Genomic DNA, 19,391 nt, shown 5'->3' with positions numbered 1-19,391 from the left:
TAAGTATTTTACGTTAAAAACTATCTTGACGACATTTTATTGGCAACCAGTTTAAATATTTAAATTTAGGGTCATTTCTACGTCTGTAAAAGTTATGAATAATTTGATGTTTAATTTAACAATAAATTTGCTATTATCGTCATTACGAGTTCTACGCGTAGTTCTGTGTCATCTTTTTTAAGATGAATACAATGGTCATATTGCAAAAAGTTTGTGATTAGCGTGAGACTATCGCTAGTAGAAAAAGTGCAATAGATTTCTTTTTTTATAATTGAGCGGTTATACATACTTTCAAAATGGTAGGTTTACATTTTTAAAACGAAAAACACGAAATAAATTTAATTGTATAAATTAAGTAGACAAAAGATATATTTAAAAGAGTGCTATTTTACACAAAGTAGCCTCTGCTAAAAAGACTGAAACATAGGAAATTCAAAACAACATTTGCGCAAAGCGTTATTTTTATTACCAAATAGTTCAAACAAAAAATCAAGTGGAAAAAGGTAGCAAGATGTGCAGAATTTTATGTCCCCTGACATTTTTTTATATTATGTCCAACATAAAGTACATTAATAGAGGAACGACTAAGTTGTCAATCTCAATTGTGTATGCTTCTGTGAGTGCTGCAACAATAATTGCCAGGATAACATTGCTTGATCGGTTATCAATGCTTCCAGAAAGTGATAGTCCATAGACAAACAATAATTGGGAAAGGATTGATGCAAGAGTCCCTTCAACAGTTTTCTTTCTTCCAGGCAACATTAGAGTTCCATACTGTGAACCAACTAGAGATGCAATCGCGTCTCCAACACCAACAGAGATTATTCCACTGTATATGGCGATTGGAGGAATGCTCAATGTACCAGTAAGCAAACCTGGATGCTTTGCACAAGACAACCATAGGGGCAATGAAAGGCCCAGTAAAAGATATAGTGGAGTTAACACCATTTTTCCAGTGTCTTGACTGCTGCGAAATCGTTCAAAGTAGCGATGGATGCAAAAACCGAGGGGCTCTATTTTAAATGCTTGCATAGTACTGGCAATAGCAAGAACAGCACAAACAAATACAGAACAAATAAATAATAGCGGTATATCAAACATTACACCAGGTACATAAACAACAAGAATAAATGCATGAAAGGATTTTCTTTCTGCAGTTGTGGCTTTACCCCGGTTGGACCTTATAGCAACCCACATAAAACAAGCAAAAAGTATAACTAACCAACATGCAAGTAAGCGCAGTCTTTGGGGAAGATTAAAGGTCACAAAATGCGCAAAGTATACCATACACTTAATCAACCATGGTGCATACACTGTACAAGCAAAAATAATAAAACACATAGTGAGTGAATAGAATATTACAGTCCGCGTCACAGCACTTTGACAAAAGGTAAACAGCAACATTGAAGTATATATTAAAATCATAGTAACTTTTCCCAACATTAAAGCAATTTCCAAAAGATAATGAATTTTGTGATTTGTCCCCGAAACATTATTCAGGCTGAATAATACAGTCATCATTTGAGCAATCAGGACACCTTCCCCAATTGAAAAACTATTGCGACAACCCAAAAATTGTACGAAAAATACACAACAAAACAAAATTATATGTACAATATTGAATAAACTAATAAAATTAAAATATTTTTCTTCAATGGATTTGACATTGCATTCCGATACATACATTAAAATAGTACCAAAAAGCATTGCAAATGACAATATTTTTGATATTAGTTTCATTTTACAAAGAACTAAAATAACAAACAGAGTTAATATTGAAATCAACAGTGTTAACTCCATGGCTGAAGGTGGAAACTCATCAATGAAAAGAATTGTAGAAAATAAACAGCAGCCATAAAATACAGTAATATTGGCATCTGACCTTGCATATCTTTTTAAACGAAACTTAAGCGTTATATTGGAAAACTGTATTGTAGCACATAGTAGACACAGGAGAGAAAGAACCTGCACTTGGCAAAGTTCCCTTGCTTGATGATTTAACACCATAAAAACTTGTGAAGCAAGCAAAAGCACAGTCTCCATGATAGTCACAGCTATATTGATGGACTGCACCAGGTTGTTCTTTACTTTTTAATTTCATTGATGACCATTGTAATGTTTATGTGGTTTATACAAATACTGACATGCTGTAAGTAAACATAACCAACGTAGTGAACATATATATATATATATATAACTAATAACTAGATAGAGTTCTAAAATTTTTTTTTTCGAGAAACAACATGATGCAATTTTGATGTCAAGTAAGTGAAATTCATATCCAGTTGTCAAAGGATCCTAAATTTTAGGTATGCAAAAAACTTGGATTGCACACCTGAAAATTTATCGCTGCACACCCAAGGGCCAAGATATCTGCCATTATAAAAAACAGTGTAAAATGTGACTCTGATCTAAAATTCTACCACTTTTTCTTCAGTAACGAAATTAAAAGTGCAAGGAAGAAATAAACATGGGAGAATAAATGGCGCTCCATCAATTTGGTATGTAGAAAGTAATGAAATAAACAGTCTACAAATACTGCATACCGCAACGCACATTAATTGGGTTAGGGTGTGGGTTGACATTTGGATTTGGGTGTATAAAGCATTATTTTTCATAATAGATATAACAATACTTGACCCATCCATACTCGAACGCTAACTGACACGACACCCTAACCCACCCACACTCAAAGGCTAACCGACACCCGTAAATAATGTGTGTTGTGGTATGCAGTATTTGTTTGACGTTTTTTTGCTAAACTTTTTAAGTACCAAATAGAAAAAGCCCTGAAAAAATAAAATAATACTTCACCCACCCAAACTAGCACCCTAACTCAAATAATTTTAGCAATAAAACCTCACTGTTTTAGGATTCTAGACCAGCGCCCGTCTCCGGTCCAATAGAACATTACGGGTATAATTAATTCAACGTAGGTTTTATTATGGATAATTTGTGACCTAAAGGCTATTTCCTCATGCTTTAATAACAACGCAATGTGGAGTCCTGTGCTACTATTAGTAAATGATTAATCTCTTGCGCGGTCAATTCAACATTGCTCATAGAATACTGAGAAATTTTGTGAATAATTCGAAAATTAATAGAATACTATAAAACTCCTCTCGAGAAAATTCATGAAGTCACGTTTGCGGCCTGACGATGTTATTGAAAATTTCTTCTAGGCGAAATTTTTTGGGCGGGGTCATGACAATTGTTTCAAGGATAACGTAACTAAATTAAGTCAAACGTGACGTCACATATAGTTACGTCAACATTGTGATGTCACAAAGTTTCATCTAAACGTGACGTCATAAAAATAAACTTATGAACACCACACAGTTCGTTTATTTGGCTTTCGATTTGACAGGCCTTACTTTTGTGGGTTTTAAGCACAATGATAGAATATTTATTGCAATTAAACAAACGACCATCAGTACTTACACAGATACTTACGATACATACATACAATAATTACCTCCGTATAACGTACGCGATCTGGACTCCGCAATGAACAGTATGCAAGACTGCTATTTTTGGTATAAAATGAAATCCCTTATATACAGCATTCCAGCTGGCGGTAATTAAATATCGTGACAATGCGGTTCGGCGACGCATCGAAAACGAGGAAACTCGGACAATCGACGAAAACACGATCAGGCAATAAACTGTCAATTTGATGAATTCACAGAGGCTGGTGTGACGACGTCACAACCGGCCAGCCTGCTTCATTTGGTTGGCCGGGGTTTCAAGCCGGTAACAATATGGAGCGCAAACGCTACACTTTCAATACCAAAGCTATAACAATGTAATTGATTCACGCAAAACCAAAGTTTTATATTCTATGTTATTATAGAGTAGACCGCGCGACGCCTTCGGGCTATTACATTAAGATATTCTAGAAACATAAATAGATTCGCGCGCAGCGCTATTTTTTTTTTATTTACCGTACTTAGTTAAAATAGGGAAAAGTTTGGGGAGTGGACATGGCCATGTCACATTTGGTTACGAAATACATTCGGTTGCAGGCCATTCTCGAAAAAGTACTTGCTGTTTTTGTAACGACTGGGGTACAACTCACGCGGTGTAGGCATTTATGGTTGCGGCCAAGGTGAGATTCAACAAATCAAACCTGCATGCAAAAAAATACATGCAAGGAATGTCTCGTGCGGGATAATATATTTATAAACATGTTGTTGCTTCGTTCCAGGGCTGCGAAGTCAGAGTTGGAAGTCGATTCGATTGTTTTCAACCGACTGCACACTTTTATCCGATTTATCATTAGATTGTTAATGAAAAAGAGTCATATCTAAAATTTTCAAGGGGGCTGTGCTTAGTATGCCGTAAACCATTTAAAAAAAAGTTATATTAGCCCAAACGCGTCTTTGCGACTTCCCACACCCTCGAAAATGAAAGTTTTTAAAAGTCAAATAATATAAAGCCGTTTTTCGCTTTGCGCTAGTTGATAACAAGTAGGGAAAGCGGGACAAAACGGAACCCCGGGGCAAAACGGACCCCACACCTATCTCGTTGACGAAAATTGCCATCGTCAATATTTGTTTTCTGAACAGTGACTATCGTCGAAAAAACGTTTGTCGACAAAAATCAGACTGATTCGATTTCGCACAAACCAGGGAGGGGAGAAAATGTGTTTGGGGGATATTGATATAAGGATAGCGCAGTAAAATGATGCGTTTATTAGTAAAGTTTTAGTAAAAACGGAGTCACTTTAAAAAAAATAATTTGTAGGTAAGGGTGTGTTATTTAATCCGAAACAGTTGGCGTTTTAAATTGAACGATTTTAAAGAAACCAGGTTTTCATGCGACTGATAGTGTTGGGGCAAAACGGACCCCCAAGCGGGCAAAACGGACCCCTCACAAGTTAATCTGTTATTACTAGCCTAAAACTGCACTGTTTGTATTTTTGATTTTTGGAAATTGAATAAAATTAAATAATAAATCATTATTTTACATATTTAGATCAGTTTTGTAGGAAGGCCAAACAATCAGAAATTTTACCAAGATCTGTTAAAAAAAAAAGCTCGATTGCTATTTGTTTTAATACTCATGAGTTGGTATACATTAAGATAAGTATAAGGCAGTTTACGTACGGTACGGCCTATTTATAACCATGTAACTTATAAAGAGTGACAATGCTACCAGTACTTAGTATAGTGCTATTTTGTTTGTTTTTTGTATGTTTTGGCTTACTTTAGTAAAATATTTTCAAGCTTTAAAGGCGCCATGTATACCATTGCTTAAATTATGACGTCACGTTGGACGTAACTTGTGACAATATCTCTGAAAATTTCTACTCGTCACTTGAACACAAATCCTTAATCCGGCATTTCCACACAACAAGGCACATAAATTATATTTTATAATTGGAGTCCGTTTTGCCCAGTTTTAAAATCGACAACAAAAGTTAATTTATTCAGAAGTTATGCTTCTTTTAGTTGTTTTTTTAGCATAGGAGTAACTTTCAGTAAGACCTTTCAGTTGATACCCTATTCATCAAAAAATATTTTGTAAAACTCGTAATATAGCATTTATCCCTTAAGGGGTCCGTTTTGCCCCGCCTTCCCCTATTAGGCCTATATTGTAGCTTTTGTATTGAAAGTAACACCTCTCCAACCTTAAACTTCAACGAAATAAACGATCTATGTGTGGTGTTCTAAGGGTCACTTCTTTATGAATTCACGTATAGACGTAACTGTGTGACAACGGGTTTTGGCGTATCTTTATCACATCACGTAGGATAACGATGTTACTTTGTGCAGTCATAGGCCTATCACTAAAGAACGTCGTACCCTTTAAATGAGAATCCTAGATTCACGCCTGATCAATGGTATAACGGCACAATTTAAATTTCAAATTTGACAACTAAACTAGACAAATAAACAAGTTTACAGGGCTCTCAGAACGTATTTTTTTACTAATTTTTATGTTGACATAAATATCGCCTCATGAACTCAGACTTTCGCAAAAACACAACTTCTGACAGGTTAAATTTTAATTAATGAAACTCTTTTAGATTATGCGCGAGCGATAATTTATAGCGTCAGTTTTCTGTCCTGCAGTAGGGTCAATAGCGTAACAACTTCTTTGCCCAAATCATCTTGAGAAAATACATTATAACGATCGAGTCAATAATGACCGTGTGCTCGAGGCGTTATGTACCGTATCCTTCTAAATTAATTTTTAATCAATTTAGCCAAAGTAAACTAAATGAAATTTTTGCACTTCGTGCTGCCGCCTTGAAAATATTTAGACCACATTTCAGTTGAATAATAGTTCGACCGAGAACAGGAAGTTTCTTGCATAATGAATCATGGCGTAAATTTGGCACGTTATATATATAATTTGTGGCGTTATACTTTATATATCCCTGTTCAAAAATAATATAGGGCCCTGGCTACAGTATATTTACCTCTTAAAATGCCTTAAATTATCTCATATTGAATGAAACATGCATACACACATATAGGCTATGTGTGTTATCTCATATTGAGGTCTATCTTTCCTGGTCCCTGTGCTTATGCAGTCCTGTGCTATTCATACATTCATGGCCCAACAAAATTTGTATGTTTTTTTTTTCAAACTGCGCCAAATTTGAATGGTTCAACCATGGTCTTTACAAATTTGGCATAGTTGACGTTGTGCCGGATGCCAGAATACCGATAAGTGAACAAGCTCGGTTTCGGTTAGGGTTTGACTTGCTTTGAAATATTTTGTTTAGTTCCAGTTCGATTGCCAACCTACTACACTTTGAATAATAATTGAATTATTATTAGCTTGAAACCGGTTCAGAAAAGTGCGGTTCGGGTCCAGCTCGACTCTGTCTATTTAAAACCTAAATCAAAATCTTATATAAAACGGTGAGATATACAGAAAATCTAAGCAATTAGCTTTATCAAAATCTGGTTTAATTTGTTTTAACCGAAACCGCGTAAATGAGTAAATAACCTTTCTCCAATCCGAAAACACGATGAAGCAACGAAGTGAAGCGAGGCATGAAGGCGACGCCCTACGTCACGTCGCAATTGTGATGGTGAATAGTTTTCGTTAGTCGGCGACTAAAGAGAGTGCTGGGGCCTTTGTTAGTCGTTTTCGTTAAAATGTGGTGATAGGAAACCGCAAACAGTTCATAACACGCTGCACATTGTACGCGACTGTTTAGCGTTATTTAATCTCCTTAACACAATTTAACCGTACTTACAAAAATTGTTTAAAAAATTAGGGTGTGTAAATCGTTTTTAATAGATTGCTGTGTGCATATCAGTTTACAAAGGTTGTTGAACATAGATTTTACGCAATATTACAGTGTGTAAAGTAAGAACGTTGGTTTAGATTCCTACCACTTTTTTTAACAGTAACCAACAAGTTGTCAAAATAGAAGTTAAATAGAGGAAATAAATATAATAATAATACTTGACTCACCCAAATGCTTACTCGCACCCTAACCCGAATATTATTAACAATATAAACACCAGGACGAAAATGTGCTAGGATTCTAGACCCGCACTGAAGTAAGCTCTACCTGGAAAGCAAAGAAGTATAAATCGATAAATTATCACTAATGGCCGTGTTTATGGTGTACAAGCTGTATGGACAAATAGTCATAGACACTTCTTAGAGATATTTCTCGCTATCAAAATAATTGCTAATATTTCCTTTGAATAAAAAAGTAAACTTTTGACATTAACGATTTGTTAGTTTATGAGGGTATTGACCATTATTTTTGAAATTATTAGGCAGATTTTTTTTACAGTTGTAGCAATTTGTGCTTACCTTGACTTCATATTTAGTTGGAAATTTTAAATTTACTATTTATTACTATTAAATTTAGCTTCATGTATTAAATTTAGTTTCATGAAAGAAACAACAAAAATTGAAAGAAATTCACTTAAGCATTTCTTGTATACCTTTCGAATAAAATAATATTCTTTCCAAAATTTTGTTTTAATTTTTTAAGTATAAACACTGCTTTTGATTTATGAAAATTTTTGCTTTTTATTGCACACACAAGATTATAAGTTTTAAATATTTTATGAATAGTTGTTATGCATCTGAATATTGGTGAAAGTACATACATACAGTTTTATTTTTGGTTTTAACAGTTAACCCCAAAGCAAATGCGAAACCTGAAATTAAAACATCTGTGAAACCAAACAGAGTAATACGATAAATCCCCCATTGTGCTTTGCCAATTTCCAGTTTGGGCTTAATTTTTCACTTGTTGAAACGAAGGTTTGAAGAATTTAAACACTGCTGTTTCTTGTCAGTTAAACTGTATGCAACAATGCAAAGTACAGGCCAAATAAATTTAGACAGGTTGTGCTAAATTTAGAATATAATAGTGTTTATCTGGTTTACATAGGCACACTTTTTTCAGATATTGGCCATAAAAATATAGCAGCATTTTCTAAATTATTTTTGAAAAATGCGTACATGAGGAGAGTCATTGTTCTGTTACGCAGTTGAATAAAATCTGTCTTATTTTTAAGTTTAAGTAAATAAACAGTTGAAAAGTGTAAGTTGAAAAATAGATAAATGATACTACAACCTGATCTCCTGTATTAGTGGAGTTCTGGTAATATTAACCATTCCTGATTATAGCTGATTGACAGCATATATACCACCACTGTACATTTTTGGTCTATGCATGTCTGAAAGTTTCTAATCTAAACTGACAGTATATACACCAGGGGTGGGCAAACTGTGGCTCTCTGGCATGTTTTTTGTGGCTCTTCTAGTTGAATCGTAAAATTCCAAAGAATTGTTAAGGTTACCAAGAGTACCGTTTATGAACGTTTCTCTAATTTTTTTCTTTATTTAAGCCAGCATTTCGTTTATGACGTAACACTAGGCATAGAATCCAAAGAGTTAGTTAACAAAAGACTGATATTAATAAATATTATGCATGTTATTTTGCTATTACCGTTATTATTATTGTGTTGATTATTATCGTTTGGTTATATTACAATTCTGTTATTATTGCGGCTGACCTTGCATTATTTACCGTTTTGTATTGAAATAGTTTTTGAGGCTCTCTGGTACTTGTATTTTCTGCAAATGGCTCTTCCATTGACTACATTTGCCCACCCCTGGTATATACCATGAGATAGTATCAACACTTGTCCCATTTTCTGGTGTTAAAGGTGCTGATCTGAACAAAAATAATTTTCTAGAATGAGAGATATATTTCTTGAAATTATTGTATTAAAAATCCAAGATGAATAAGTATTTGCATGTAAGAGCCATTTTAGGCCTTATAGTTTGGAAAACATTATCGTTTAACTTTTTAATTTAAATAATTTTGTTTATTTAACCATACTATTATTGCAATTATGTATCTGGTCGTCAGCATTTTAAAAAACTTTTAGACACATTTAAAAGAAAAAAAATATTGTCTGATTAATTGCAATAAGATTACCAAACTAGTTTAACTAGGAAAAAAGTGATAATTTTTACTTTTACAACTATTTTTTTATTTGTAGACAAAAAATGTGACATCATCAATACAACTTTTTTTTCCTAAATTTGTTTTTTCTTTTTCAATGGCCTTATTGTCCCCTAGCCTGTAAGCACTTTTACTTCACCAATCAGAAAAAAATTGGCAAATTGCCACTTGGTTTATATTTATTGATATGTTGCCTTGTGGAGCTAACTCTATTTTAAATTGCCACTTGGTTGGAATCACATTTAGGCAACTAGATGACATATAGGTTGAGCCAACTTATGTGATTGTCAGTATCCTGTTTTTGTTTTTTTGTCAAAACAATCCTGAAAGTATAATACATTTTCTACAGTAAGGGTTTGGATAATAATTTAAGGTTTTCTTTGTTTTAGATGGTTAAAGTAAGAGCTGTGTATAAATAAAAGTTTTATTGAAACAAGCAAGAGGAAATTGGTATTTTTAACGGCATGTTTGCAACTGAATAGAGTTGTAATACTGGAATATTCATACTTGTATTAACAAAAATATATTCCAAACAAGCAGTGGCACAAAATCTTGAATTGCCATGAAAGAGTTTAAAGTGGTTGTCTTGGGGTCTGGTGGCGTTGGAAAAAGTGCCTTAACAGTTCAATTTGTCACTGGAACTTTTGCAGAAAAATATGATCCCACAATCGAAGACTTTTACAGGTGCACCCTTTTAAATATGTTTTTTATTTGTTAATTACCTTCTTTTAAACTCTGTATAAATGACAATGAAAATGTTTACTCTGAGGCTTCTTAGTATCACTTAAAACAAAATATTTGTGGTTTGAGAATCCTTACTACAAGATATACCTAGCCATAGGCGTCGAACATCGGTGTACAGAGAGTTTTTAGACTCCCAGGAATTTAGCCAAATGATACCTGCAATTATTGTACAAATTTCACTTAATACAGTTAAGTTACGCAGCCAGTTGCACAGTTTAATTTCACTAAAATAATGTGCAAAACTTACAGCGGGGTTGAAGTTTATGTTTGCACCTGGAAATATATATATAAACTGGTTAAGCCGGAAAATTCGGCTCACCAATTTAATTATTAATTTGTTTACAAACTGGGCACAAGGCTGTTCCCCACATTTTTTGGGTATTTCGACTATGTAAAAACATTGTTTTGAGGGTTTTTTGTTTCACCCTAAATGCGCCAAGCATACCCTGAAAAAGTTTTACCAACTTCATTTATCTGAATGCGTTACACCGCACGAAAGTTTCACACGAAAATTTTGTGCTTGCTTTGCTCACCAGGTTTCTACTTTGTCAGCAAGTATAAGTTAGACGGCATTATAATGGAGTAATGTGAATAATAATGGTATATCGCAGAAGTATTATATTGTTTACTGACAGACAGTGCTTCAATCTTTTTTTGTTGTAAAAGTAGATTGCCACTATATTCTTTCCTTTATCATGTTACAGCACCTATAAGCAATATTTGTTACTATGAAATTACACAAGCATTGTTTTAATAATAATACAAAAGAGCTAAATCGGTTTCCCAAGTACTTGTGTTGGTGACTATGGTTAAGTAAGCATTTTGTACTGATTTAAAAAAAATGCATTGTAACTTTGAAAGTTCGGCGCCTATGCACCTAGCCCAGGAATGGAAAACCACTAACACCACTGGTTTTTAAAGACCCACTTGTCTATAGAAACCAAAATGTTATCAATCATTTTCAGGAAATGATAAATGTAAAAAAAACAATTCTTTGTTATATAGCACTATACCAGGGGCGTATCCAGAAAATCAAAAAGGGGGTCCCGAATTTTCAACTTTGGGATTTCCCCAATTTTTTGTTGTTAATGAATAATAATGTCATAAACTAGTAACGTGTATGACGTCATAAAATAGTGATCTGTAATGACGTCATAAAAAATAATCAGACACCACCAATTAACGTCCAGCGAAGCGAACACGTGCGTCGAAACCGCTTGGTGTGCAATCGTTAACTTCAGTTGAAAAACTAAATCAAGACGGTGAAGTATGTGTGATTGATTTTGGTAAAATCATGTTTAGACTATCAGCAGCGCACTTTCCTAAGTTCGATGTACGGGACCACACTAAATTATAAGCACGTCTTTCGCCACCTCCAATACTAAGCAAAGATTGTTTTTTCACGATTAGCGGAACATCTGCGCAGAACAGTGTGCCAAGTCTGCAAAAATACAAACTGAGGTTGAGGGGAAATAATTGTGTCAATTACTCCCTAAACACGTGGTCTTAGGATATGCTTTGATAATAAGTTTGTGGTAACAATCATTGCATAAAAAAGGCCACTTTGAAAGTCGCAGTTAACCACCTCTCAGAAGAATCTGCTTCAGTTAAAAAAATGCCGCTGTTACACCAACATTAGACATTAGTGCGAGCAGCGAGGCACATTAGCTGTGCCTAACAAGACGTCTTTAACAATAAAAAAAGTAAGAAGACTGACTTTGCGTTGTCAATTGTCGAATACACCCTTGCTAATCAGCCAACCTGAACGAATAACAAAAGGCGAAAGAAAAAATATGCTACGTTTACGGTCGACTAGGGATGTTCAAAGTAGAATACCAAGGTATTCTAGAATAATAGGTTTCGAATCTAGAATAACGAATACAGAATATCGAATCCTAGCATAATTTTATTAAATTGTTTAAACTCGATTTTGTTTGGGGAAGGGATTTTTTGCTAACATGTGTACATTATAATAAAAATAATCTCCCATTTGTTTAACATTCTTAACAACTGTCATTTGAAGCAGTTGTGTAAACTGTAATATGTTCACTGTCCAGGTTGTTTCCAAAACTTCTATTTTTGCAAATAGTGAGTACAATGAAACAGTGCACACAGAAGTCTTAAGCAATTCCGTCCTGTTTTTAAAGCATTGTTGGGTTTTTGTGCTTCTTTTTTTGACTAAACTGATCTGTTATGCAGTCAAATAATGTACTGCAAAGAATAAGTTACTATTGACATAACGAATACTTGACAATTACGCTGTGTATTACTGTATAACCGCGCTGAATATTGGCCTAAAGTTGACCTTCATTAACCCTATAGCGCATTTGGTCGACATCCAGCACCTCTTACAACGTAATGTTACATTTGCAACTTAACGCATTTAGGGAAATTGGGAACTCCCCACCTGAAATTACACGTAGTCGCTTGCCCAATAATGCTTGATTGGCACCTAATTATTAGACAAACGTTATCGCAAGACGCGAAGTAATTGGTCGCCCGAAAAAACGCTGACGCTGCACTACCTGGTTACATTTAAAGCAATCACTATAAATTGGTCGCCGCAGCGACAGGCCAACTTACCACACGCATTTGTTCAACTAGGCATGTCAATCGGCGGTAAAACATTAAATTATATCTGTACCCTGACAAAAACAAACAAAAAACGATAATATCACAAATTTAAAGGGGGGTCCGAATTAAGTTTCGCATAAAATTAGCAAATAGTTAAATATATGACCCACTTAAGCATTTTATAAGGATAAGGTTGTGTTTGTCACACCCTCGCACTTAAGGTTTCAAATTATGGAAATTTAACTGGTAAAAACAGTACTTATACAAAACTAATTTATTCCTATCTAATTACTGTATTTTAATTTACATGTTCTCTATTTATATACCTATATAATTGTTAAAATCCACAAATATATTTCAAATTTCCTAAAAGTCCCAGTGTTTTCTTTATTTGCTCAAAAATATTGTCAAGAAGAAAATATACTGGTTTGTTTATTTTTGCATTGTCATTAATTTAATGTTTTTGTTATTGTTCTTTACCAGTCCATGATTTAAAAATTGGAAAAAAATTAATATATTTAAACAGGTAAATCAAAAGTGCTCAATTTTGCTATTTTTTTTTATCTTGGCTGGCCTAGCAAAAAATAACTATGTCCCCGCTTAAAGACATCATTTTAATGAACAAAAACTATTAAACACATGTATGCTAAATAGATGTAGTACTGTTGACAAACAAAGGAAATTATCACATACCTTACTTCATTTAAACCTTGAGAATGATGGACATAATTGTGATGTTTGAAATCTATTCAATATAGTATTATGGGTTCATGGGTATATATATTTGATCAGATATATTTGTAAAAAGCCTAATCACCTCGGCCAGACAAATACTTCTAACAATTCATTTTATTACGATTGGCCATTTTCAAAATTTTTTTTTAATATGTCTTAAATAAAATGTTTAGCTTCAAGAAAATTAAGCCACAGGGCTATGGAGTGGCAGCCGCCAGGTATTATGAGCTCTGAAAATATTCACTTTCAAATATAACATTCCAGAAAGGAAATTGAAGTTGATAACTCTCCTTCCATCCTGGAAATTCTTGACACTGCAGGGACAGAGCAGTTTGCCTCCATGAGAGATCTTTACATTAAGAATGGCCAAGGATTTATTCTTGTCTATTCACTTGTCAATGCACAATCATTCCATGACATAAAGCCAATGCGTGAACAAATTTGTCGCCTTAAAGGAACAGACAGAGTACCAATTGTTTTGGTTGGAAACAAGGTTTGTAAATTGTCAAACTGTATAAAATATCTAGACACTAAATATAATTCCTAATTTTCAGCCTAAAAGTATGTTAATATTCGCGGCCAAACGCTTTAGTCTGTCTACAATAATTAAATTTATGACAATACTTTGCAAATCAATTAGCGATTTATATTATTTCATAACAATAGCTGAAAATCTTCTGGGGGCACAATATTCTTCGCAGATTGTATGTGGGCCACCCACAACAAGTAGGGCAACAAAACTTTTAGTATGTAAGGAGACATGGTGCATTGAGCACAAAAAATTCACATATAGCTTGATTGGCGTTGATTTGTCTTCCGGATTGACAGAAATTGCATTTTTATATTGTGTTAATACAACTGTTATATTTTTTCTCTTGAGTTTATATTTAAAAAACAGAAAAAAACATTCATGGCAGGTGGGAAAAATGCACTTGTATAGATAAAGTTAAAGAGAATACCATGTTACACACAGCGCCTTTGGGCTAAATTCCTCTCATTGGGGTAGGCGCCTTACAAAGTCAAGTAACATTTCTTTGATTTGTAATTTTTTTTTGTTTAGATGTATGCACTTGTGTCCCCCTATTGCCTATGTCAAGGTTTTTATCCCAAACTGTTTCTATGTTTCACCATGGGGTGATATTTCCCACTTAAAGAATCATCGCTCATTATAAAACATTTAATGGTACACTCATTTTCCCATGCCATACCTTATGTGCCACTGTTATCTATATAAATGTAAAAAAAATCAATGAAAAACATGCTTTTGTAAATCTTTTGATACATACGTTTACCTAGTAATTTTAAACACCTTGTAGACCCAAGCCATCTTTACTATGATGCTGTTGCAAACTAAAATGCATTTGATTTGTGCTTAATAAGACTGTATGTTGATATGGACATGGCATTGTAAATATCATTATCCTCTTAGTTTGTTTCAACTTGAACATGATAAATGCACTATTTTAGTAAGGTATCTTTGTTTTTATGGCCATGCAATGATGGTTCCATTAAGGGATGATTTTATATATGTACAATGATGGTTCCATAAAGGGGATGATTTTAGATGTGTACATGTACAAGTTGGATTACTCACATATGACCTTTGATTTACTGTTTGTAATGTATTTCATATTTTCAATATAATCACAAAGAACTGGCACATAAATATTTCAAGCAAACCAGCTATTACTAGTACAGTAAATGTCTTACTTTTTTACTGTTTAAATAGGAAGATTGAAAATACTAATGCAGTTATGAAAAGAAACAATATAATTCATTGTAACAGTGAAGGATCAAATCAAATATTGAATTCGTTTATAAAAAGGCTTGTGATTGTAGTATATTTATAAAACATATTTGCTAAAATAGATTTGTTTATTAATACCAAGAATATGATCATCAGATATACATACAATTATTGTATAATTTGTTTTAGATATTTGTTTTAAAATTTAAATATCTTATTGCATTACACTTTTACTAAGTAAATTTTAGCACACCTAATTATCAAGGCTGCATTTCTTTACATATTTATAGAATATGATAATGCCATACTTACCTTGCTGTTTTTGTCTAAAATATATTACAAGATTTACAAAAAACTTTTGGGACATTGAAAAAAATATATATTCCTTAACAGTCAAATAACAATAAAACTTTCAGGTTGATTTGGAGTCTGAAAGGGAGGTGCGAACTGTGGATGGTGCTACGCTTGCAAGTGAATGGGGGTGTCCTTTTCTGGAAACTTCTGCCAAAAGCAAGAGAAATGTGGATGAGCTATTTGCTGAAATTGTACGAGAAACAAACTTTTTATCGCAGCCGCAAAAAAGCAGCGACTGCTGTACAATCTTATAGCTAATACAACCCCTGCTTAGTCACAGGGGTTCTTGTGGACTAACAATTGCCAAGGTAGATAGGTAAGTTCTTGTTCCTTTTAGACTAAGATTTAAATTTTATTGGTTAAATTACTTGTTGCAGATAAAACCATTGACCATTGTATATATATATGTGAGACAAATATGTCACATGTTGTCTATATCTTGGATGTCATTAAACACATACAATTCTGTTTTGAAAGACTTAACCTATAGCCAAATAATTACTGAACAGCCATCTAATCATTATTATATACTCTAATGTAGTGATTCTCAAAATATGTATGCAGCCCCAAACTATTTTTGTAATTTTGGAAAATAAATTATTTGCTTACAAATAGTCATGCAGCCAACATGCAACACTTGAATGCACTTTATCTAAGTTATTGTTTTCTGGAAGCCTGGCATAAACGCTTATAAAAAAGGTGCCCTACATATTATTAAAAAAATTGTAGTACTATTGCTGCCAAATGGTTTAGAAAAAGCTTACTAAATTTTTTTGAAATTATCACAAATTCAAAATTATTTGATCTGTTGACCAACTATTATGTATTGCTACAAATCACTAAGTATTAGTATATCATCTATATACATTGGTGATTTGATTTACAAATTTTTTAAAAAAATTATATACTGCGTTTTGTTTTACATGTGTGTATACATTTGGGTTATCACAATTTGTTTCAGAATGTCATTTTATTTTGTTTGTTTTATAAATTTATGATGTCTCATTGAAGGAATTAATTGTTCTTTCATGACAAATAGTTTTTTTAAGTCTGAACTGAATTTTATACTGTCAATTAAATTTGGTGTTTTTTGTTCCAGGTACTTCTGTGCATTGAACACACTACTACCAGCATTGCCTACTTATAAAATAAATTGTAGGGATCATCTTAGACCTACAAAAGGTATTCATCACAATTTTTACTTATTTTCAAGTGAACAAAAATGGAAGTATGTTATTAATGCTGAACTTTTAACATTGCTTCACACTATAATTATATGATTTCTGATATATTATATATTTCATTTCTAGCTATGAAACATCGCAGTTTGACTAGTTTCTTTGATATGTTACTTTTTTGCATATTTTCAAGCATATCTCGTTGCACCCTAGAGATAAGTGCCAATGTGCATTTATTTGCTAATAGTTCTTGCTGTTTTATCTTTGTTATAATTTTTGGATGTTGCAAAACAATTTAACGTGCTTTATACTTTTTGGGGTTAGACATACATTAAGTAATACTTATAATTGCATATTATTTATTAAATATTTTGTATATAAATTCGACATATTACATATTTTAGTTGCATTGTGTGTCAATTTAATAAGGTGCACTGTAACAGTTTTTATGTTAAAAATTCAGAAAATAATCACTTTAATTACAACATCAATTAAATTGTTTGAAACAATGGGCCCTCTATATCATTATGTTTAAATTGACTTTTTTTATGTTTTTTCAAACTTGTTACGAGAAGTTTTTCAAAAGCCTAAAATCGTGATATAAATCTTTTCAGCTGCGGTTTAATTAGTGTTATGGACTGAAGTTCATATATCTTTTTTCTGTTTTAGCAACACAGTAAAAAACTAACTTCGAGTAAAGTGGTCTTTGTAATCTGTTATAAAGATTTTATTTAAATAAGGGTTGATCATGTTTATAGCTTTTCAAGCCATTCCTAAAAGTGTGTGTCTCAAACACATTTTTGATTGTCTAAGTTAACTATGTTATTTTATGGTTCGGGGTTTGGGTGTATTCAAATTTATGCCAGTAAGAAGATTGGAACCAATAGACCATAATTGTATGTCATAGCTTTATTAATAATTAAACGCTATTGCAGTGCAAACCTATCCCCCTTATCCTAGCTTTCAATAGTTTGTTGTCGTGTACAAATCCGCAAACTACAAAATTCCTAAACTCACATGACAATCAACAAATAGTAAATTGCTACTCCCTTGTGCCTCCATGTGTATTACAACATGCTTTAACCCCCCAAACGTAACAATAATGTACTTTCATGAAGTTAAACCTCGGCGAATGCGCTTGAGTGAATCTTGGCGACACAAGTGCTTTTTATCTTTCGTTTATGCGTTTTATAAGTGACTAAAAATTGTAAAATGTCTCTCGCGGCGCTTCTGGCTTTTAACTCTTTTTGCGTTGGAGTCGTGTATTTGTTTTCCTTATTCTGCCTTGACGATTTATAGAGCGTTCATTAAAATAATAATAAGTTTAAACGGGCATTATACTTTATATCTAGTGGCGCAAATCATAGCCAAAATTGTGCGGTCATCCACGCATTAACAAAAAGCTGCTCCTTGTTACTTTGTTTACTTACAGCTAATGGTAAAAATGTCAGACCAGATGTTCATAATTATGGGATACTGTGAATCAGATGAAGTAAGGATAAAGTGGGTAAGGGACAAAGCATAATTTTCTCCTAGGAAATCAGTAAATGATAGTCAAATTAAATAAACTTTTTATACAGAAATACAGTAACTTGTTTTAATATACACTTGAAACGTGTGAGGTGAATCACAAAAAAAAAATACAAATTCTACCGTTTTATCAGCGCTAAAATGCCCTAAACATTAATTTATGTTCGCAATGATGTGCGTGGCATGTCAACGAGTCTCCTAAGTGGAAACCACAGACCCTTCCACCTTTATGTTCATGTGATATTTGTCTACTCTAGACTCTATTGGAATCAACAGTTGTGTAAAAATTCCTATGTCAGTCAAACTGATCTTTTGGGTTAAATAATATCTATCCGTTGACTTGCTTTTTTTTCCGGGGTTGCTCGTGAATAATCCCCTGCGGTAACTCTTACAAGCAAGAGTCTTGTTTTTATAAAATCAATTGGCAAACCCGGAAGGGGGTCACGTTGTGTTGCGATGCCCACAAAAACAGTGACGTGCTATTTATTTCTGAATTTATGCGAGCAAAAAGGAAATTGAGGAAACGTCACTCTTAAATACAGCGTTGTTCCCGCAATTCATAACACAATGAAAAAGCGATGCAAGCGAAAATATAACTTTAAATGCCAACCAGAAACCATTAATTTATCGGTATATGTAATAAACTGCAATAACGGCGGCAATGATGTCAAGAGTATTGACACAACTACTTGATTTAAATTTTGGAAAAACCGAATGCAATGGACCTCAACGAGTCACAGGGGTTTATATAAAAATGAACTACTTAATTCTTATATGTATATGATCTATTAAGTTATTGACTTTAAGTCTGCTTTTAGAGCCTTTATTTGCCCGTCATTTTGCACTTTATTTGTTTTCTGCTGACAGTCACATGCCATTGTTAACTGGATTCTACAATTCCATGGTTGGATTGAGAAATTGCATTTTTGGGAAAAATAACGATAAAACTCAATATTTCCCCATGTTGTAACGAGTCTTCAGGAGACCATTTAGGTTTGTCGTTTCAGCAACGTTTCTTCTTGTAGAGTCACCTCTTTCGCTTCACACCAAACAAACGTCTTTGTGGTAG

At 33.4% G+C, this 19,391-nt stretch overlaps 2 protein-coding genes across 3 annotated transcripts; one reads left to right on the top strand and one right to left on the bottom strand.

Moving 5' to 3' along the window:
- Nucleotides 1-372: 372 nt before the first annotated feature.
- Nucleotides 373-2,143, bottom strand: LOC146157102 (dolichol kinase-like). The gene has a single exon (XM_083387637.1). The coding sequence runs from the start codon at nt 2,041-2,043 to the stop codon at nt 544-546; it is 1,500 nt and encodes a 499-aa protein (XP_083243763.1). The 5' UTR covers nt 2,044-2,143; the 3' UTR covers nt 373-543.
- A 7,710-nt stretch (nt 2,144-9,853) lies between these two features.
- On the top strand, nt 9,854-18,126 carry LOC146157101 (ras-related protein Rap-2a-like). Of its 2 annotated transcripts, none has more exons than XM_083388492.1 (4): nt 9,854-10,144; nt 13,778-14,006; nt 15,677-15,922; nt 16,714-18,126. In XM_083388492.1, exons 1-3 carry the CDS (start codon nt 10,023-10,025, stop codon nt 15,866-15,868), a joined length of 543 nt encoding a protein of 180 aa, XP_083244618.1. In that variant the 5' UTR covers nt 9,854-10,022; the 3' UTR covers nt 15,869-15,922; nt 16,714-18,126. The 2 variants fall into 2 exon arrangements, with proteins under 2 accessions (XP_083244618.1, XP_083244617.1); XM_083388491.1 differs by having other exon boundaries at nt 15,677-15,930.
- Nucleotides 18,127-19,391: the final 1,265 nt, after the last annotated feature.

This window comes from Ascidiella aspersa, chromosome 4 (genome assembly GCF_963924565.1).
Source record: "Ascidiella aspersa chromosome 4, kaAscAspe10.2, whole genome shotgun sequence".
In the NCBI taxonomy this organism is placed as follows: domain Eukaryota; kingdom Metazoa; phylum Chordata; class Ascidiacea; order Phlebobranchia; family Ascidiidae; genus Ascidiella; species Ascidiella aspersa.
The sequence above is the reverse complement of the archived record's forward strand: the minus strand, read 5'-3'. Positions and strand labels throughout refer to the sequence as shown.

What these genes read in the sequence shown, in the direction of transcription:
- LOC146157102 (XM_083387637.1), bottom strand. Translation starts at nt 2,043, where the DNA reads ATGGAGACTGTGCTTTTGCTTGCTTCACAAGTTTTTATGGTGTTAAAT.
- LOC146157101 (XM_083388492.1), top strand. Translation starts at nt 10,023, where the DNA reads ATGAAAGAGTTTAAAGTGGTTGTCTTGGGGTCTGGTGGCGTTGGAAAA. An exon ending in ACAATCGAAGACTTTTACAG is followed by an intron (nt 10,145 to 13,777) that starts GTGCACCCTTTT and finishes ATAACATTCCAG; the next exon opens with AAAGGAAATTGAAGTTGATA. An exon ending in TTGTTTTGGTTGGAAACAAG is followed by an intron (nt 14,007 to 15,676) that starts GTTTGTAAATTG and finishes TAAAACTTTCAG; the next exon opens with GTTGATTTGGAGTCTGAAAG.